This window comes from Candoia aspera, chromosome 14, assembly GCF_035149785.1.
Source record: "Candoia aspera isolate rCanAsp1 chromosome 14, rCanAsp1.hap2, whole genome shotgun sequence".
Taxonomy (NCBI): domain Eukaryota; kingdom Metazoa; phylum Chordata; class Lepidosauria; order Squamata; family Boidae; genus Candoia; species Candoia aspera.
This window is the reverse complement of record NC_086166.1, coordinates 17,214,638-17,234,356: the sequence shown is the minus strand read 5'-3', so window position 1 is coordinate 17,234,356 and position 19,719 is coordinate 17,214,638. Positions and strand designations below refer to the sequence as shown.

Here is a 19,719-nt window from a genome sequence, read left to right as displayed (position 1 = left end):
CTTCCCCCGGCGGCGAGCAAACCCGAACCTTCCCGCCACCGCCGCGCGCGCGCCCTGCACTTCCGGGGGCGCGCCCGTCCTCCCCGCCCTTCCCCGCCGGCCAGCCCCGGGGAGCGCTGACTGGGCTGCGCGGCCGGGGGCGGCGCTCGGCCGGGCCGCCTTCGCCGAAAGCCGGGATTGGGCAGGTCGGTCCTCCCCGCTACCCCGTGCGTCGCGCGGGCCGGGCCGGGCCGGGGAGGCGCGCCTCGGAGCCGGATCTGGCGCCCCGACGGGCGAGACGCCGGTGGCGGGCCTTGCGTCCGGCCGAGGAGGGGCGCCCCTTTTCGGGGCTGAGGAGCGCGCGGGCCCGGTGTCGCTGGGCCTCTCCCGGGCCCTGATGCCCCCGAGGACAGGGCGACGCGGGACCCCCGCGGCGCTGGGCTGCCGGCGCGCCCCCTCAGCCCCGAAGGGCGGCGGCCACTGGCTGGCCTCGGCAGGCTGAGCGAGGCCGGGCCTGTCGGTCCTCGCAGGGAGACCCCGGGAAATCCCGGGACTGGGCCGGGCCGGGAACGGAGGGAGGAAGGTCAAAAGCGCCTGGCCGAGCCGCGGCGCCGCAGTTACGGGCGCGAGCCCCTCCGGACGCGGAGGTAGCCGCGTGCGTGTGTGGCGGGAGCTGCGGGACGGAGGCAGAGCAGAGCTCCTGCCCGCGCGCAGAGTTCTTTCACCAGTGAACGCGGGGAGGGCGACCGTTTTCTTGGGCCGGCTCACCCGGAAAGCGGCCGCCCGCGGGATGGTGCCGGTGGACCGGGTTTTAGGCAGACAAGGCCGCCCCCCCCCCGGGCACAGCTGCGAGTAGGGGGGGCGCTTCCTTTCCACACAGGCTGGGCCAGGACCTGGGGCTTTTCCTTGTTTGGCGGCAGGAGAGGAATTCTTTTTTTTTTTTTTTTTGAGAACAGCGTCGAGCCTTTGATGTGTTTCGCAGGTCAAATGACAGGGTGCTGCGCTGTTGGTTTTCATAGTTACAATTGTTGGCTGTTCCAGGTACTGCAAAAAACTGCAGCCCTGGTGGCCTCAGGCTGCCACTTCTGCCATAAACCACACAGTTTTACAGATTACAGCAACTGGGTTCATACAACCCACTGAATCTCCCTGAGTCTTGAGAATGAGAGCAGAATATACATTTTGTAGGCAACCCAAATCAAACAAGTCATATTTATGGCGTAATGTGCTGCATGAGATATTAGGAGGAATTTCCTGGTGATAAGATCTGTCAGCCATGGAACAGGCTGTGTAACAGAATGTGGGAACCAGACAGGTGAAGAGATCCTGCCTAGGGAACAGGCAGATAAGAGACAGCGGATAGGCAGATAGCCCACAGCTGCATAACGGGTGGAGAAGGGACCCTCCCTGGTTTCTTGGGCTGTAAAGGAGACGGACGGAGAAATGTACTTTCAGACTTGCAAGATTCTGTCAATGTAGCTTTACAATAAAGTAGAATTAGGTCATCTGGCTGTGTTTCCCAGCTGGTCTACCTGGGAAGGCTGACAGGCTGCTACATGAAGTTCCTCTTCATTGGAGTCCCCTTTTCAGGAGAGATGGGCGGTGATAGAAATTTGATTGATTGATTGATTGATTGATAAATAAATGTCTTCAAATAGAGACTGAATAGCCATCTATCTGAAATGGTATAGCAAATCCTGTATCAAGAAGGACATTGGACTAGATGGCCTCTGAGATACTTTCCAACTCTGTCATTCTATTCTTGCAGCTGTGCTCAGAATGACTTATTCCCCGATAAGCACATGCAGAATTCCACTGTTAGCAGGCCATTTACACGTGCAATTTTTAATGCAGGGTTTGCATTGGGACAAAGAGAATATCAGGCTCCTAAATCTTATAGCAAAAGTCGTAATATTCCAAATTTGTTTGGTCCCTTGATTTGTTTATAAATTTCTTAGGTTAAAATCTTATCTAGCTTTTTGCCATTTCAAATTCTTTGAATTCTTAAGTTTATAGTTAATTATTATTTTATTCTGGAATGAAGGTAAACTCACCAGGTAGCTTTGCAAACTTGTTGTTTTGAAGATCTCTATTAGCCTTAAGATAGTTAAGTAGTTAATTTCTGAAAGTCATTAGAAAGTGAGGTTAACGAACCCAATGTCCTTAAAAAGGCTCCACCGTAGTTGAGAGGTTAATGGCTTCCCTTCATCTCCCAGCACTCAAACCCACGGGAAACCACTGTCCTGTGGTCTTCTTGTGAGGAGCAGCCATCTGGAGCACAGGTGGCTGATCTCCCATCCTCTCCTTTTCCAGAGAGATTCTAGTTGCCAGTCCTTCTGTTAGGGCTGCAATGTTGTCTCTGTTTCAAGACTTGTTAGCCCACCATTCTCACCCAGAAGTCCTGTACAAAGTTCTGTTCCCATAGGCAAGGACCAAGGAAGCTAATGAGTTCAAAGCAGAGGAGACTAAAAGCACTTTCTTCTTTTTAATCTCTTTTTATTGAATATTTTAAGAAAAAACTTATAATAAAAGAAAAGAGAACAAAAAGGGAGTAAAAGAGTAGAATACAAGTGAATAAACAAGGTGTTTAGAAGTATCATAGAAATTTAAAAATTTCAATATTTTCATTGATTGTAAATAAATATATTTTAAAAAACCTGAAAATCACTATTACAGTTGTAATTGAAATTATTCAACCCCCATTGCAGATCAGGTTGATTGTCAAAATGTACAGACTTTCAGCTGTTTGCACTGAATGAATCAAACAAAAGCAATTGAAATAGCTCAACACAGCAAATGCTTCAAGTGGTGTCCCCAAGGTCAACTGAAAATGCAACTTGTAATGACTTCTCCAGTCTCAAAATTATTCAACCCCCTGAACAGAATCCGTCACAACAGCATACATAAAGTATGCAAAAAGGTGTTGTCTCAAGCACACCTGATGCAACTAATCAAGGGCTTCATTAGTTGCACCAGGTGTGCTTGAGCTGGAACACATGAAATACCTGAAGTGGCTAGGGGTTTGTTGAGTGTCACGTTTGACTGCATGTTAGAAATACAGTATGGCTAAGTCAAAAGAATGGTCCAAAAAGGTAAGAGAAGAGATCATCACCCTTCACAAACAAGGAACAGGATACAAAAAGATAGCAAAGGCACTGAATGTTCCTAGAGACACCAGTGGAAGCATAGTTTGCAAGTTCAAAGTTAAAGGAACAGTGGTGACACTACCTGGACAGGGCAGAAAAAGGAAACTGTCAATGGCTGCAACCAGATTTCTGAGAAGGCAGGTGGAGAGAACCCCTCGAGTGACTGCAGAAGACCTGCAGCAAGACTTGGTGGCAACAGGCACTGAGGTTTCAGTGAGCACAGTAAGGCGCATTCTAAACACAGAAGGTTTCCATGCCAGAACTCCAAGATGTGCACCACTACTGACCCAAAAGCACAAGAAAAGTCGGCTCCAATATGCTCAAAATCTTATAAATAAGCCACAGAAGTTTTGGGATTCTGTTCTGCAGAGTGATGAAACAAAACTGGAACTTTTTGGCCCGATGGATCAGCAGTATGTCTGGAGGAAGAAGAATGAAGCGTACGCTGAAAAGAACACTCTGCCTGCAGTTAAGCATGGTGGTGGCTTAGTGATGCTCTGGGGCTGCTTTGCATCTCCTGGCACTGGAAACCTGCAAGATAGATTCATTGAAGTATCAGGAAATCCTAGGAGAAAATGTCATGCCGTCTGTAAGGAAGCTGAAGCTTGGGCATCATTGGACCTTCCAACAGGACAATGATCCCAAGCACAGCTCAAATTCCACTAAGGCTTGGATGCAGAAGAAGTCCTGGAAGATTCTACAGTGGCCATCATAGTCACCTGACTTGAGCCCCATAGAAAATCTCTGGTGGGATTTAAAGAAGGCGGTTGCAGCATGCAGGCCCAAGAATATGACTGAACTGGAGGCCATTGCTCATGAGGAATGGGCTAAGATTCCTCAGGAACTCTGCCAGAAGCTGGTGTCTGGCTATGCATCTTGTTTGCAGCAGGTCATAACAGCAAAAGGGTGCTCTACTAAGTACTGAAGATGCTTGCCATGAAGGGGTTGAATAATTTTGAGACTGGAGAAGCAAGTTGCATTTTCAGTTGACTTTGGGGACACCACTTGAAGCATTCATCGTGTTGGAGTTATTTCACTTGCTTATGTTTGATTTGTTCATTGCAAACAGCTGGAAGTCTGTACATTTTGACAACCTGATTTGCAATGGGGGTTGAATAATTTTGATTACAACTGTCCATTCTAAGTAGAATATAGTATCAGGAAAAGTCAGTACAGTATGAGTTCTAAAATTTATTTGTAAATTAATATATTATGTATGTCCATGCTACTATTCTAATTAAAATTGAAATATTAAGACTGAGAAAGTAAGGAGAAACCCAAATGTTGGATGTAATACAAATTCAGGTATAAAATCGTAATGTAGAAATGACTTGCAAACTGAATTAAATTCTATGTCAAATTTACTTTTAAGATATGGAGTTATTTTAGACATCAGAGCATACTTCTGCAACTCATTCTTCTGTACGAGGGATCAAATGAGTTCCCAGTAAAAAGGATAAGGTTTCCTCGCAGCTGTTAATACTTTGTGGAAATATATAGTTTAGGAGTAGGGTAAGAATATATCAGGTTGAAAAGAAAATTCAACATTTAAATTTAGTTTCATTCTGATATAAATTATTTTCTAGAATTGTTGAGCTTTACAGCATTGCCACAAGACATGAAAGAATGATTCTGACTTGATCATTATATTTCCAACAGTTTTTAGAAAATGAATTACTCATTTTAGAGATCAGGACTGGGGTAACATACCAGCAATAAAATAACTTACACCAGTTTTCTCTAAGTATGATATTTGGCATAAGTGTAGTCTTCTTCCATTGAAATTCCCATTGTTGCATAACTATTACTGTACATCCAAATTCACATTTATTTATACAGTTTTTAACTTTGTTGGTGCAAGAACTTTCTCTGTCACTGAGCTTCAGTAGCCATTCATATAACTTTGGTGTTGCGCTTTGCTGCTCCTTTACTGAGTCAAGAGACATGTGTAGAGTGATTTCCCATTCCCACTGGAAAACCTTAACTGGTGTCCCAAACATTTCTGGGATAGCCAGAAAAATCTCTGGGTTAGAGGACATTATATTCCTTTAATGGTGTTAATTCTATTTGTCAAACCTCTCCCGAAATGGAGTATAACAGGTGTGGAAGCTCAGAGCCTCCTTTCTTGCTCTCCAAAGGGTTTGCCGCTATGGAGCCTGTGAGTATTGACAACCTGTCGATCTTGTACCAAAGTGCGGACTTCATTGTGGTCAACAAGCACTGGGATGTCCGCATCGACAGCAAGATGTGGTATGAAAAGCTGACTCTGCAGAGTCAGTTGAAATACCGATTTCCAGAACTTGCTGATCCAGGCACTTACTATGGCTTCCGGTAAGTGGTTAGGTCTCCGAGAGGCAGGGTGGTTGGTCCCGATCATGAAGAGACCTCAAGTCCCATCCTTACTCACCTCTGCTAAGAGAGGGCAACTAGTCCAGCACTGATGCTTGGTTCAATTGTGGCCTCATTTGGGAATGTTGCCTTTACTTCCTTTACTTGTCCTTTACTTGAAGGACTTCCTGTGTGGAGCAGTCCTTGAGTTCAGCAGGAGCAGGGCCTTCTCTGTAGTTGTTTGATGCTCCTGCTGAGGGTTGTAATGCTGGCTTCTCAAAACATACCATTTGTTTTAAATGACCTTTGGGGGCAGTGCTCCAACTGTTGCTACGTTGTCCGCTTTGTATTTTTCTGATGCTACTAGTTTTGCCCTCTCCTGATTGGATTTGGTTATGTTTTAATTTTTTACCACAATTTCAGGTAAGTTGCTATTTGCTTCTGAAGGAGGGGGAGGCAGCAATATGGGGCCACTACCGAAAAGCCACTGCTGTAATCCCACTAAGAGGTGCAGTCCTTCAAATACCTTGGCTGTGAACCAGAAATGGACAATCTTTTGGGTCTCGGCCAGGCCACGCTTAACTTCCAAAATACAATGAGCAGGGGTCTACAGATACTGTTAACTGGGTTTACGTATGAATATACCTCTTGGGTATTTTTTGAATTTGTAGGTTTTGCCACCAGCTGGATTTCTCCACCAGCGGGGCCCTTTGCGTGGCACTGAACAGAGAGGCGGCTGGCAGGGTATACAAGTGTTTCAAGAACCGGACAGTCGCCAAGGCCTACCTTGCATTGGTAAACTACTCCTGTCCTTTCTGTTATATTAAAGATGGTGATCAGTTCTGTGTGGCAAGCAGACCAAGGTGTTTTCTGGGTTGTAGAAATGTGGATGGAAACCTTTCTGAATGCTTAAGTTTTGAATGAAGGGGACAGGCCTTGCTGAGCAGCAGTCTGTTCAGGTGATAAGGAAAAATTGCTCCTATGATAAGGGAGGTCTTGATGTAAGGAGGCTAAACTCTATGCCCTTCCTGGTTGGCAGAAGCTTCCGGGGAGGTGATATGTGGCTGGGTTTCAGCAGTGGCAAATCCTTCTCTGAGAGTGGGTAGTGCCGGCGCCCTTTAAAAGTGTCCTTGGTCCACCCTCTCCTCCAGAAGCCATCATGGGACTCAACCATTCTGGACATCCAGTATCCAATCTTCCCTTTTTAGGGAAGATTGTTGAGAAGGTGGTTGCCGAACAGTTTCAGAGAATCCTGGCTGAACGGATTATCTGGACCCCCTTCAGTCATGTTTCAGGCCGGGCATGGGACTGGGACAGCATTGGTCATGCTTTTGGATGACCTCTGGCGAGAGTGGGATAGAAGTGGTGCATCTATCCTTGCTCTTCTTGACCTCTCAGCAGCCTTCAGTACCACCAGCGATGGTATCCTTCTGGGCTGGCTGTGGGGGATGGGAGTGGCGGCACTGCATGGAGCTGGTTCTCTTCCTTCCTCAGTGGCCAGTTTCAGTCAGCGTTGATTGTGGGGTGGTGCTGGGTTCAGTACCTTCTCCATTCCTGTTTAGCATCTACATGAAGCCTCTGGGTGAGGTCAGCCATGCGATATGATACCCAGCTATATATCTCCGCCCCTGGTGAAGCAAGTGATGCTGCCAATGTCTTGTCTCGGTGTCTGGAGTCTGTGCGGGTTTAGATGGGGAACAATGCTTCAGCTCAGCTCTGGCACCACTGAGTGACTTTGGGTTCTGGGACCACCTGGATTTGGGAATTTACTATCTTTGGTTCTGGATGGGGTTGCATTTCCCAAGACAGACCGGATGTGCAATCTGGGGTCCTTCTGGACTCACGACTCCTGCTCAAAGAGCAGGTGGCAGTTGTGGCGAGGAGGGCCTTTGCACAGCTTTGAGTTGTGCGCGAGATGTGCCCATTCCTGGATCAGGAGACTCTATGCTCAGTCCCTCATGCCTTGGTCATCTCCTGTATGGATTACTGTCAAGCTCTCTGCATGGAGCTGGTCATTCAGAAGCTTCAATTGGTGCAAAATGCAGCAGTGTGGGCAGTTATATGCACACCTAGATCTGTGTGCATTACACCTCTGCTCCAAGAGCTGCATTGATTACCAATTTGCTTCCCGGTCCAATTCAAGGTGCTGGTTTTGACCTTTAAATCCCTGCATGGCACGGGGTCGGGTTATGCCTCTCCCAGTGACATTTACCTGTCCCATCAGGTCTGGCAGACAAGGCTTGTCTCAGGTTCCGCCCACTAGAGATTGTCATCTGATGGGACCCAGGAGGAGGGCCTTTTCTGCTGCTGCACCTACCCCATGGAACATCATTCCCCCCATGGTCAGGTTGGCCCCGACCTTGATGGTCTTCCGGAAGGGCCTGAAGAGCTGCCCCATCTGGCCTGGGGATCAGAGAGTGGGGTGGCGCCCATGAAATGAAATGGCTGTATTGTTCTTGAATGACTGCTCTCCCAGTGACTGCACTATATGGTTTTTAACTCTTTTAATCGTTTTTAACATTTGTTTTGTTTGTATGGTTGCTTTATTTTTTGTTTTTGTTTTTTGTTTTGGTACCGTTTATGTTTTAATTGTAAGATGCCCAGTGTCACAAATGTGAGATGGGCGGCTATACAAAATGAACGAATGAATGAATGAATTTCAGATTCTCTAGTTGTGTAGACATACACACATTATACTGATTTCTCGTTTCTGCAGATGTGATTTTGTATTACCTTGTATTTTTTCTTAATAGCAGTGATGAGATTGCATATATCCAGAGTGGGGTAATGGTGAAGGTGCTAGAATAGGAGGGGGAGATCCAGATCATCTACAAATTCTGGGCTACTTCCACTCTCCTAGCCTAACCTACACCACATGGTTGTTGTTGAGGGAAAAATGAGAAGATGATGAATACTGCCTTTGAGTACTTGGAGGAAAAGCAGGATATAAATCTAACACACACTGCAAGTCACTCCTGTAAAATGTGTTCTGTTTGGACAGGTGAGAGGCCACATCCAGGAGGCAAAGAGGACAATCTGCTTTGCCATTGGGAAGAATACAACTGAGGGACTGACTCACATGATGTGCATCGAAGGGACTGATGGTAGGCTGCCATGACGCATTGAGTCCCTTTGCTTCTCTGTTTTCAAAAATTGTGGTTTATTGCATATCGAACAATCAAGGAATCCAGCCAAACGCTTTTGCTTCTAGGATAGCTAGGTCTACTAGCAGATTTTTTCCCCTCTTTTAATTATTTTCACTCTGCCCTATACGTTTCATTACTTTGTGCCTGTTTTGGTTGCAGAAAATTCACAGTCCGGTCCTCTAGGCAGAACTGGAAAAGATGCCCTGCGGAACTCTGAAGTGCTTCTACCGGGAATTACAGTCTAGTCCAGATGACTGCGTAGCTTGATTCAGGAGCAGGCAGCTCCTGCCTTTTAAACAATAATCTATCCTTAATGATTTTTCTTTCCTTGTATTCCTTTGTGCTTTAATCTGCTTTGTACATCACTTAAGGCAAATGTCAGTGCATCAAACAATGGTTTGTGAGCCAAGTTTAAGACATCTTGGTTTTCAACCAATTCTTAATGATAGTTTATGTATTCAGAAAATTGTTTTAAACAGAATTGTTTAAAAAGAAAAAAAAAACATGGTTAAATAGTTTGTCTACTTATGAGGACTACAGGTGATTACCCTAATTTCTTGGCTGGTTGAATACATAATCCTAGAAAAATGCCCTCCTCTTCCTAGAAGACAGACTTTGTGTGCACCATAGAATCCAAGAGCATATTAGTGAAATGCACCTTGGTGGACTATATGCTAAAGTTTTTGAAAGTGCTGAACTAATGTTAATAAAAACAATGTTTAATTCTTAACAGGTTGCAAAAACCCGAAACCTTGCCAGTCAGAACTCACAGTCCTTGAGCAGGGGTTGTACAGCGGAGAGCCAGCAACAAAAGTGCTTTTGCAGCCTCTTACAGGTACAGACTTCTCTCCCCCAGAACTAGCACAAAAGTCTTTCCCCACCAAGCAGAAGAGGTGTCACTGTTTCCAACCCTCCTTCTGGGTTGCTTTTGTTGTTACATTGGATCATTTTAATCTGGGATGTCTGATTTTACGCTTTAGCAGTTTTTATGTTTTTCCCAGTTTTGTACACTGCCCAGAGTCCACTGGAGTTGGGCGGCCAATACATTTAAATAAATAAATAAATAAATAATAATAATAATAATAGTTCTGTGACATATACATATTAGTCAAGCCTCTATTGGTCAGATGACAGTAGAGTATGTACACACTGAACAAGTAAAAACAACTTTACTTACTTGCTTTGTTCCAGGACATGGCAGTATGAAAGTTAGGACTGAGGCCAGTTTTCTACTCTCAGTGGTTGCTCAATGGTACAGCATCAACCTTGAGCGCAGAGATCCAAGGCTCTCGGATATATCTGACTTTCTAGAGGTGGCACCTTAGTCAATAGGGACTCCTAGCATTGCTCTGTAGAAGGCAGAGGGGTAGAGCCTGAGACTCCGGAGGCACACCAGGGAACTCCAAAAGTTCTTACCCAATTGCAATGGTAATGTTTCCTTATTAAAGATAGTTGTAATAATTAACTAAATGCATTCTTCATTATAAAATGGGGAGGGTCTGCAGAAGTGTCCAAAAAGTCAAGATGACAGCTTTGATTATGTGGTGGTGCCTGCCGTAAAATATATTGGATTTTAATTAAACATTCAATGTAAATAAAATTGATCAGATTTTTTTTGTCATGGCGTTACTTTTGGGAGTGTGGTGTTTGTCATACCACCCAACAACCAAAGACTGCCCGATGTTTGGAAAAAGCTGTTTTAGGCTATTTCTCCACAAGTGACTTCTAGTGGCTTCTAGCATCATCCAGCCATTCTGGCAAAATAACAGTAATGAGGATTGCTTTATATTACCTCAGCAATGGCTGAATGACTCCAGAAGATGGTGTTAAGTCACAGGTTGGTAAATGGCCATAGGCAACTTCCTGTACTCTTAATGAACATGCACGTCATTGCACAAGGTCATCACTGGAAAACGGGAAACAATCTTGCACAAAGAGCCTAAGTTTCCGTGTTTGGAAACTTGATTTCCTTGTACATCCTCTTTCTTAGGAAGAACCCATCAGCTCCGAGTCCATTGCAGTGCTATTGGGCACCCAATTGTTGGGGACTTTACATACAGCTTTAAGAAGGACAGTGCTCCCTATCGGATGATGCTGCATGCGTACTATTTGTGCATTCCAACCAGCAAGGAGCTAATTGAAGTGAGTGCTCCAGATCCCTTCGTTCCCTCCTTCGACAGCAGTTGGGTCCCTCAGTGTGTTACACACCACTTGGATGAGCTGATCCAGGAATTGAAAGACAAGGGCATCTGGGCAGAGGAGGAAGAAAAGCAGGAAGATCCATCTGCTGTACCAAGTCCTGAGATCATACATGAAACCAAGACCCAAGAGATGGAGGAACAACAAACCCACTGCAAGCAGTGGTTGTCTGAATGGGTGTTGGAATGAGATGGCTCAGCCATTTGCAATTGAAATCAAAGCCATCTCCGTTTACCCTGTGGCTTGCGAACAACCTCAATCCCCTGACCAAATGAGGGCACCTTTCTGTTTTAGTTGCAAAATTCCCCAGGAATGGGAAGCTCTGCAGTCCTAGGTTGTCATTCTCAAAGTTGTGCTTGCACTGCCGTTTTAGTTGTTTGGGGTCAGAAGTCAGTACAGAGGGCAGCCAGGCAGGATTGGTGATTCTATTGTGAGTGCAAAAGGGCTGAATTGATGTAATTGGGCTGACTTCAAAAAGAAATGACAGAAAAATGGGGTCTGATGGGGTCTTGCTCAGGCTAACCTTGGAGGATGTGTGACTACTAATTACTGGTGGTTTTATTCCTGTTTGGGAGGTACTGGGGTGTTGACAGAGGGCTAAAAAAAACTCAAGATGGCATCCGTGGCTTTATGATTGAAGCCCTGCTCCCTTTTTATGTGTGTCACATCTGCAACGTATGTGAAAAAGGGGCAAGGCTTCGATTGTATGGTTGTGGTTGCCATCTTCTACATACAAACACCCTGTAAACGCCCCTGAAGGATATAAAGGCCTTTTGATAGTTGGATGTGCAAAGCTGGCTGGCTGGCTTCCGCTTTTTTGTCATCAAAGCACTCATTTGACTTTTAAACTATTAGCTTGCTAATTTAAATCAAACTCAAAGTTTTAACTCTCAGGGATGTTTGAGAAAAACATCCCACCTTTTATTTATTTTTAATAAGAATTTTATTAGATTTCAGACAAAGATAGAAACTACAGAAAAACAAGGAGCTACAAAGAAAAAAAAACTAAGTGTAGAAACACAAGAGAATTTTTTTTTAAAAGTTTACAAAAAGACATGACTTCCGACTTTTAACAGTAAGGATATACAACCATCTTCTACAATCAATCCCTTACTCTTAAGTAAGTACTACTTACTCAAAATCAGATTACTTCTATAAATCATTCCATTGGCATATTATAAAAATTACTAAATACAGTTGCCTCTTATATTAAAAGAAAAAAATATATAAACCTCCTAATCAACTCCCCTCCCAAGGATAACATTTATTTATTTCCTTCCTATTACTAATCTATACATTCCTGTCTACTATAATAAAGATTAAACTAAAAATATATATAAATTGTCTGCCATTGTAATTAATAATACAATAATTATAATAATCTTAATTATATTAAACCCAAAACCAAACAATATTATTTCTTTTTTTATATACCTTAATAATCTTAATCCAAACCATTAAAGATAAATGAAATCAACCAGACCCTAAAAACAATCCAGATAAATATTCTTAAACCCTTACCCCACTTCAAAATAAACTTGCAACTTGATCTCCCTTAAATTTCTTCAACTTGACTATCCAATCTTCATTCAGCATTTCAACAGAAGCCTTGACCTCTCTGTTAGAAGAAACATTTCTATCATTGTCAAATTCTTCAATTTCATCCATGGCATCCCCAACCGGATGACACATTTTAGACCTCATATTTTCCACAATTTTCTTAATGCCTTGTATAAAAGCTTGACAGGAATCAGAAAGCATCTGTTTAAAGTTTCAATGGAAGTCAGAAAAAGTCTGATTGAAATCCTCCATGTCTTACGCAGTAGATTATGGCGCCCCCTAGGTACTTAACCAGCAAAAGTGGAAGATAATAGAAAAATTCCAGAATGTATTTATAGAAGTGAGAGTAAGGGAAAATAGGAACAGAAAGCTGAAAGTTCAAAATAGCAGATTCAACGTGTAGGGAAATGCTAATATCTTTAAATTTAATACAAAAATAATAACCGAGATGATTACGTACTCTCAACCCTCCTTAGTATTTGGATGGAAAGCAAACGAAAACTTAAAACTTAAAAAGAATTTTAAAAAAATTAATCACAAAAATAATGATAAGCCCCAAGAGAACCAGTTTCTCCTTGCTGTAGAAAGCCTCTCTTAGGGTACACATACTTAAAGGAAAAATAAATTGTGTGATTTAGAAATGGGGCAGCTGGTTTTAATGTCCCTTTAAGGCTACAGCACAGCTTGGAAATGGTGACACCCCAGCCTCCTGGCTGCTCTTACCAGTTGTACGCGAACGCTGTTTGCAATCTTCTGGCTGCAAGCAGAAGTCTGAAGGACAGATGGGGTGATTCTGAGAGTTTTCCTTTCTCCAGAAAAACGCTCCTGGGCTTCAGGAAAAACCTGCCTGAGCCCCAAAAAATTGCCATGGCACAGCTGTTCGCACTGCCATGTCCCCAGTGGTAGTCCCATCCCACCTTTTATTAATGATACACAAAGATCTGTTGCAGAATGTTGTAGTAAATAATATATTTTTAGGATGTCTGAATTATTCACACCACAATATTTTTGTTTTTAAATAATGTTCTTGGTGCATTTTCCAAATGAATAAAATATTCAAATGGCCTTAAGTCATTGCATACCAAACAGGTGGTATGATAGTCCTCCATCTTCCCTTCTATTAGGTGTAGCTTATGATTTTGGTATCATAATTAATATTTGATTATTGCCTGAAATCTGATAGAGCAGTGATAAGGCATATACTTCTACTTTTGGTTCATAAATGACAGGATTCCTTTCCCTTAAGTTTCCTTTAAATAAAGGAGAAGTTACTTGATTTTTGTGAGAGGTTTGAAAATGTGCCTTGTGGTAGATTCCAGAGATTATACGAAGGGCTTCCACATAGAATGCAGGTTTTATCTCCTTGCTTCTACATGTGTCTTTCCTGCCCACATCATACCAATGATCTTCTGAAACTGCCTAAATCTTTGCCAACATTTTAAAAGTCTAGTAGCAAAGTGTAATGCATATTGTTAATATTCACAATTCAAGTAGAATTTTGTACAAATCACATTGTGTTTAGATTCCGCTTTCCCATCGTTCTAAATTTCAGTCTTTGAAATTGGTACACTAAATGGCTCTTATTGCTAGAGGATTGCAAATAGTCCCACTTGTGGCTGCAGTCCTTAAATGCGCATGGTTTACCCACGATTAAATAATTACTTTATTTTTTAAAAAGTGGGTGCAAGATGTTGAAGACACAGCTTGCACATAATGGCAGGATATGTGAAATTCTAAGCCTGACCCTCTCTCTTGTGCCTGGCTGCCTTTGTGGTGTCTTCACAGCACGCTGTAACATTGATTTGTCACTTAATATAAAATAGGAAAGCAGAGTGGAACATGAACCAAAGAAGAGAAGAGTAAACAAGTTAACATAAAAAGATGTGCTTCAGTCTTATGAAATCACATTACATAAAACCTCACATTTTGAGTGTTAATAATCCAATTGACTGGTTGGAGTGTGTGTGTTTATATGTGTATTATCCTAAAAGACTGCTTATAAATCTTTTTTAAAAAATCAGTTAAGATCATTATATTTAATTGTTTAATTGATTTGTTAAAAAGATTTTTTAAAAGATTTATAAGCAGTCATTTAGGATATAACCTGACAAGCCAACTCATACAATAAATGAAAGCAGTTTCATTTTAAACTGCAGTTGATAAAATTAAAAAAAAACCCACATTGAGCCAATTAAAATATAAAATTGATTACTAAGTTCACCAAGCAAATTAACTACTTCTATGCAAGCTTTGATTTAAGAGTGTTACATTTCTTAACCTCTAGCCAAAGCTCTCTGACTGGCTTGTAAAATGCAGCTTAATAAAATAAATTTATAAAAATGTAAAGGCCGAATAAAAAGAAAGTAAAACTGACAGCAGTACAAATTACTAAGATGCGTTATGAATTTATTATTTGCCTGTTACAATTTTAAAATTTTTAAAATTTGTAATTTAGTGTCCATAATCACATTTTTCTTCTTTTCCTAGAGGAAAGTTGTTGTTTATTTGTTTAGTCACTTCCGACTCTTCATGACTTCATGGACCAGCCCACGCCAGAGCTTCCTGTCGGTCGTCAACACCCCCAGCTCCCCCAGGGACGAGTCCGTCACCTCTAGAATATCATCCGTCCACCTTGCCCTTGGTCGGCTCCTCTTCCTTTTGCCTTCCACTCTCCCTAGCATCAGCATCTTCTCCAGGCTGTCCTGTCTTCTCATTATGTGGCCAAAGTATTTCAGTTTTGCCTTTAATATCACTCCCTCAAGTGAGCAGTCTGGCTTTATTTCCTGGAGGATGGACTGGTTTGATCTTCTTGCAGTCCAAGGCACTCTCAGAATTTTCCTCCAACACCACAGTTCAAAAGCATCTATCTTCCTTCGCTCAGCCTTCCTTATGGTCCAGCTCTCGCAGCCATATGTTACTACGGGGAACACCATTGCTTTAACTATGCGGGCCTTTGTTGTCAGTGTGATGTCTCTGCTCTTAACTATTTTATCGAGATTTGTCATTGCTCTTCTCCCAAGGATTAAGCATCTTCTGATTTCCTGACTGCAGTCAGCATCTGCAGTAATCTTTGCACCTAGGAATACAAAGTGTTTCACTGCTTCTACATTTTCTCCCTCTATTTGCCAGTTATCAATCAAGCTGGTTGCCATAATCTTGGTTTTTTTGAGGTTTAGCTGCAAGACAGCTTTTGCACTTTCTTCTTTTACCATCATAAGGCTCCTCAGTTCCTCTTCGCTTTCAGCCATCCAAGTGGTATCATCTGCATATCTGAGATTGTTAATATTTCTTCCAGCGATTTTAACTCCAGCCTTGGATACCTCAAGCCCAGCATGTTGCATGATGTGTTCTGCATACAAGTTGAATAGGTAGGGTGAGAGTATACAGCCCTGCTGTACTCCTTTCCCAATCTTAAACCAGTCCGTTGTTCCGTGGTCTGTTCTTACTGTCGCTACCTGGTCGTTATACAGATTCTTCAGGAGGCAGAGAAGATGACTTGGTATCCCCATACCACTAAGAACTTGCCACAATTTGTTATGGTCCACACAGTCAAAGGCTTTAGAATAGTCAATAAAACAGAAATAGATGTTTTTCTGAAACTCCCTGGCTTTTTCCATTATCCAGCGGATATTGGCAATTTGGTCTCTAGTTCCTCTGCCTTTTCTAAACCCAGCTTGTACATCTGGCAATTCTCGCTCCATGAACTGCTGAAGTCTACCTTGCAGGATCTTGAGCATTACCTTACTGGCATGTGAAATGAGCGCCACTGTTCGATAGTTTGAACATTCTTTAGTGTTTCCCTTTTTTGGTATGGGGATATAAGTTGATTTTTTCCAATCTGATGGCCATTCTTGTGTTTTCCAAATTTGCTGGCATATAGCATGCATTACCTTGACAGCATCATCTTGCAAGATTTTGAACAGTTCAGCTGGGATGCCGTCGTCTCCTGCTGCCTTGTTATTAGCAATGCTTCCTAAGGCCCATTCAACCTCACTCTTCAGGATGTCTGGCTCTAGCTCACTGACCACACTGTTAGGTCAAAGCTATCCCCGATATTGTTATCCTTCCTATACAGGTTTTCTGTATATTCTTGCCACCTTTTCTTGATCTCTTCTTCTTCTGTTAGGTCCTTGCCATCTTTGTTTTTGATCATACCCATTTTTGCCTGGAATTTACCTCCAATGTTTCTAATTTTCTGGAAGAGGTCTCTTGTCCTTCCTATTCTATTGTCTTCTTCCACTTCCGTGCATTGCTTGTTTAAAAATAATTCCTTATCTCTTTTGGCTAACCTCTGGAATTTTGCATTTAATTGGGCATATCTCCCCCTATCACTTGCCTTTTGCTTTCCTTCTTTCTTGGGCTACTTCTAGTGTCTCAGCAGACAGCCATTTTGCCTTCTTGGTTTTCTCTTTCTTTGGGATGTATTTTGTTGCCACCTCCTGAACAGTGTTGCGAACTTCTGTCCAGAGTTCTTCCGGGACCCTATCTACTAAGTCCAGTCCCTTAAATGTATTCTTCACCTCCACTGCATATTCCTTAGGAATATTAGTGAGCTCATATCTAGCTGATCTGTGGGTCTTCCCTAATCTCTTTAGTCTGATCCTAAATTGTGCAAGAAGAAGTTCGTGATCGGAACTACAGTCAGCTCCAGGTCTTGTTTTTACCGACTGTACAGATGTCCGCCACCTTTGGCTGCAAAGGATGTAGTCAATCTGATTTCGGTGTTGTCCATCTGGTGAAGTCCATGTATAAAGCTGTCTCTTAGGTTGTTGGAAGAGAGTGTTTGTTATGCAGAGTGAGTTGTCTTGGCAAAATTCTATCAGCCTATGTCCTGCTTTGTTTTGTTCTCCCAGGCCATGCTTACCTGTAATTCGAGGTGTCATTTGACTGCCCACCTTAGCATTCCAGTCTCCCGTGATGAAAATAACATCTCTTTTAGGCGTGTCATCCAGTAGGTGCTGCAGATCCTCATAGAACTGCTCTACTTCAGCTTCTTCAGCATCTGTGGTTGGGGCGTATATTTGGATCACTGTGATGTTAGATGGCTTGCCCTGAATTCGAATTGAGATCATTCTGTTGTTTTTTGGATTGTATCCAAGCACTGCTTTAGCCACTTTACTATTAATTATGAGGGCTACTCCATTTCTTCTGTGGTCCTCTTGTCCACAGTAGTAGATCTGGTGGTCATTTGATGTGAAGTGGCCCATTCCAGTCCATTTCAGTTCACTGACGCCCAAAATGTCTATCTTTAATCTTGACATCTCACCAATAACCACATCCAATTTGCCCTGGCTCATAGATCTGACATTCCAGGTTCCAATGGTGTGTTGATCCTTAGAACATCGGATTCGCCGTTCACCACCAGCACCGTCGGCTGCTAGCCGTCCTTTTGGCTTTGAGCTAGCTGCGTCATCACGTCTGGGGCTAGTTGAACTCATCCTCTGTTCCTCCCCAGTAGCATTTTGACCATCTTCCGACCTGGGGGTCTCATCTTCCGATGGTATACCGACATATCTCTGGTTGTACTGATCCATTTAGTTTTCACGGCAAGAATACTGGGGTGGGTTGCCATTACCTCCCCCAGGGATCACATTTAGTCTGACCTCTCTTGGGTGGCCCTTCACGGTTTAGCTCATGGCATCATTGAGGTGCTCAAGCTCCAGCACCACGACAAGGTAACGATCCTTTGCTGAAGAGAGGAAAGTTAGCATACGTTAATTCAGCCCCCACCCGTTCTTACCCTAACAAACCCCATGTAGGTGGTGCGGTGGCCAAAGATCATCAAAATAGCTTCATGCTCGAGTGGGAGTTGCACTTTTGTCTCCTCCTCCTCCTCGTTTGTTTGTTTATTATTCCAATTTCTATCACCGCCCATCTCCCCCTGAAAAGGGGAACTCTGGGCAGTTTACAAGAAAATTAACCATTTAAAAACATGAATGTATAAAATTACAAATTTACTTCTAGTGTAATCGTAACCTCGAAATTACAGAGGTATAGTTTCTAAAAATGACAAGGACGAAGAAACCCGGGGGATCTTACCACTGAAATGATTGCCTTAGGAGGTTCCTATCTCACTTTATTTGATGAGGACTCCCTCAAGAGTCCCTCTGACGATCATTTGAAAGATTAAGCTGGTCTTTAAATGCCTCTTCTGAAATGAAATGTTTGTATTTGCTTGGATCATCTACAAACGAAGGATTTTTTAAAAAAAGAATCACCAGGTTTTGTTAACCATGACGAAAATATGCAGGATTAATTAATATACTGATTAATATAGTGCTTTTATCCTTGTTTCTTTAGTCCTTTTCTGCATTATATTTGCAGAATAAATGTTATTCTTACACTAATGTACTCTTAAGGTCAGAAAAGACTTGCTCTCTTTTAGCTCTCTCATGAAGTGTCTTATTGGTTTGCTTTTTACTCAAAATTATGCAGAGCATGCAGTAATTAAAATTATACTATACAAAACAGCATTGATGAGCAACAAGGCAATAGGGATATGCAAGATGTTGTGAACTGGATCTCTGCAAATGCAGAAGGTCGTGCGTTGAGCACAAAACAAACTGTTTTTAGTTTTAATCTCCTGATTTGTGTTCAAGGCATCTATTGACATTCAAGGTGGGTCATGCCATTACTGCACGCAAAACAAGATATTTAAATTTCAAAACATTTTGTGCATCACTAAGAAACACTTGCTGTCTTTTAGCTACAGGTTTGAATTTCTGTATGATTGAAAACAGAAGAAATAACCAATGACTGTTTTCATATGATAAATGTTTGGGATTCAAGGGGAAATAACGTACTTTGGAGCATGGATGCTTATACAGGAGCACCTGTTGGCAACGCTTTAAAGCAGCTGCTTTTTAGGCAGCCACCATATAATCCTGGAACAAGGCACCCTTGGTTTAAGGAGTTGCTAACAGGTGTCACCCATGCACCTAGTTGTGCTTCAAAATACGTTCCCTTTGAATCCAAGCACTGCCCTGCTCTAATAAATTCCACTGTGTTCTTGTGAAATTAGTTAAATTGCTTTATATCCCTAATCTATCACATGAGGTTACTTAGTAGCTATTCTTTTTTCAGTGCAGTCTTTCATTGCCAGGGTTTTGGACAGTACCTTTTACAAGGCAGGCAAAAACTCTGCAAGCATCTCTCCCCTCCTGAATGAGGCAGAGCCAGAGGTGTCTGTGGCATTTGACAGTTTCATCAGAATGATGGAACAAACATTGCAACCTTGCAACACAAGCTCCACCCCTCACAAGTGTGCAGTGTCATGACACACATAAGAAAGGGGTGGAGCTTGTGTTGTGATGCTTGTTCCCTTGTTTGTGCCACCTTGCCCCTCCTCTTGGATGCCCATG

General features: G+C 42.7%; 1 protein-coding gene across 2 annotated transcripts in view; it reads left to right on the top strand.

The window, feature by feature from the left end:
- The first annotated feature begins 4,800 nt into the window (after positions 1-4,800).
- RPUSD1 (RNA pseudouridine synthase domain containing 1) overlaps positions 4,801-19,719 on the top strand; it is a 30,872-nt gene continuing 15,953 nt past the window's right edge. The window contains exons 1-5 of one of the 2 annotated variants that reach the window (XM_063314930.1): positions 4,806-5,456; positions 6,125-6,248; positions 8,455-8,557; positions 9,333-9,434; positions 10,590-11,831. In XM_063314930.1, the coding sequence (XP_063171000.1) occupies positions 5,212-5,456; positions 6,125-6,248; positions 8,455-8,557; positions 9,333-9,434; positions 10,590-10,987 (972 nt within the window). In that variant the 5' untranslated portion in view covers positions 4,806-5,211 and the 3' untranslated portion in view covers positions 10,988-11,831. Of the gene's footprint in view, positions 5,457-6,124; positions 6,249-8,454; positions 8,558-9,332; positions 9,435-10,589; positions 11,832-19,719 lie in introns of those variants that run through there. The other variant, XM_063314931.1, reaches the window with a different exon arrangement.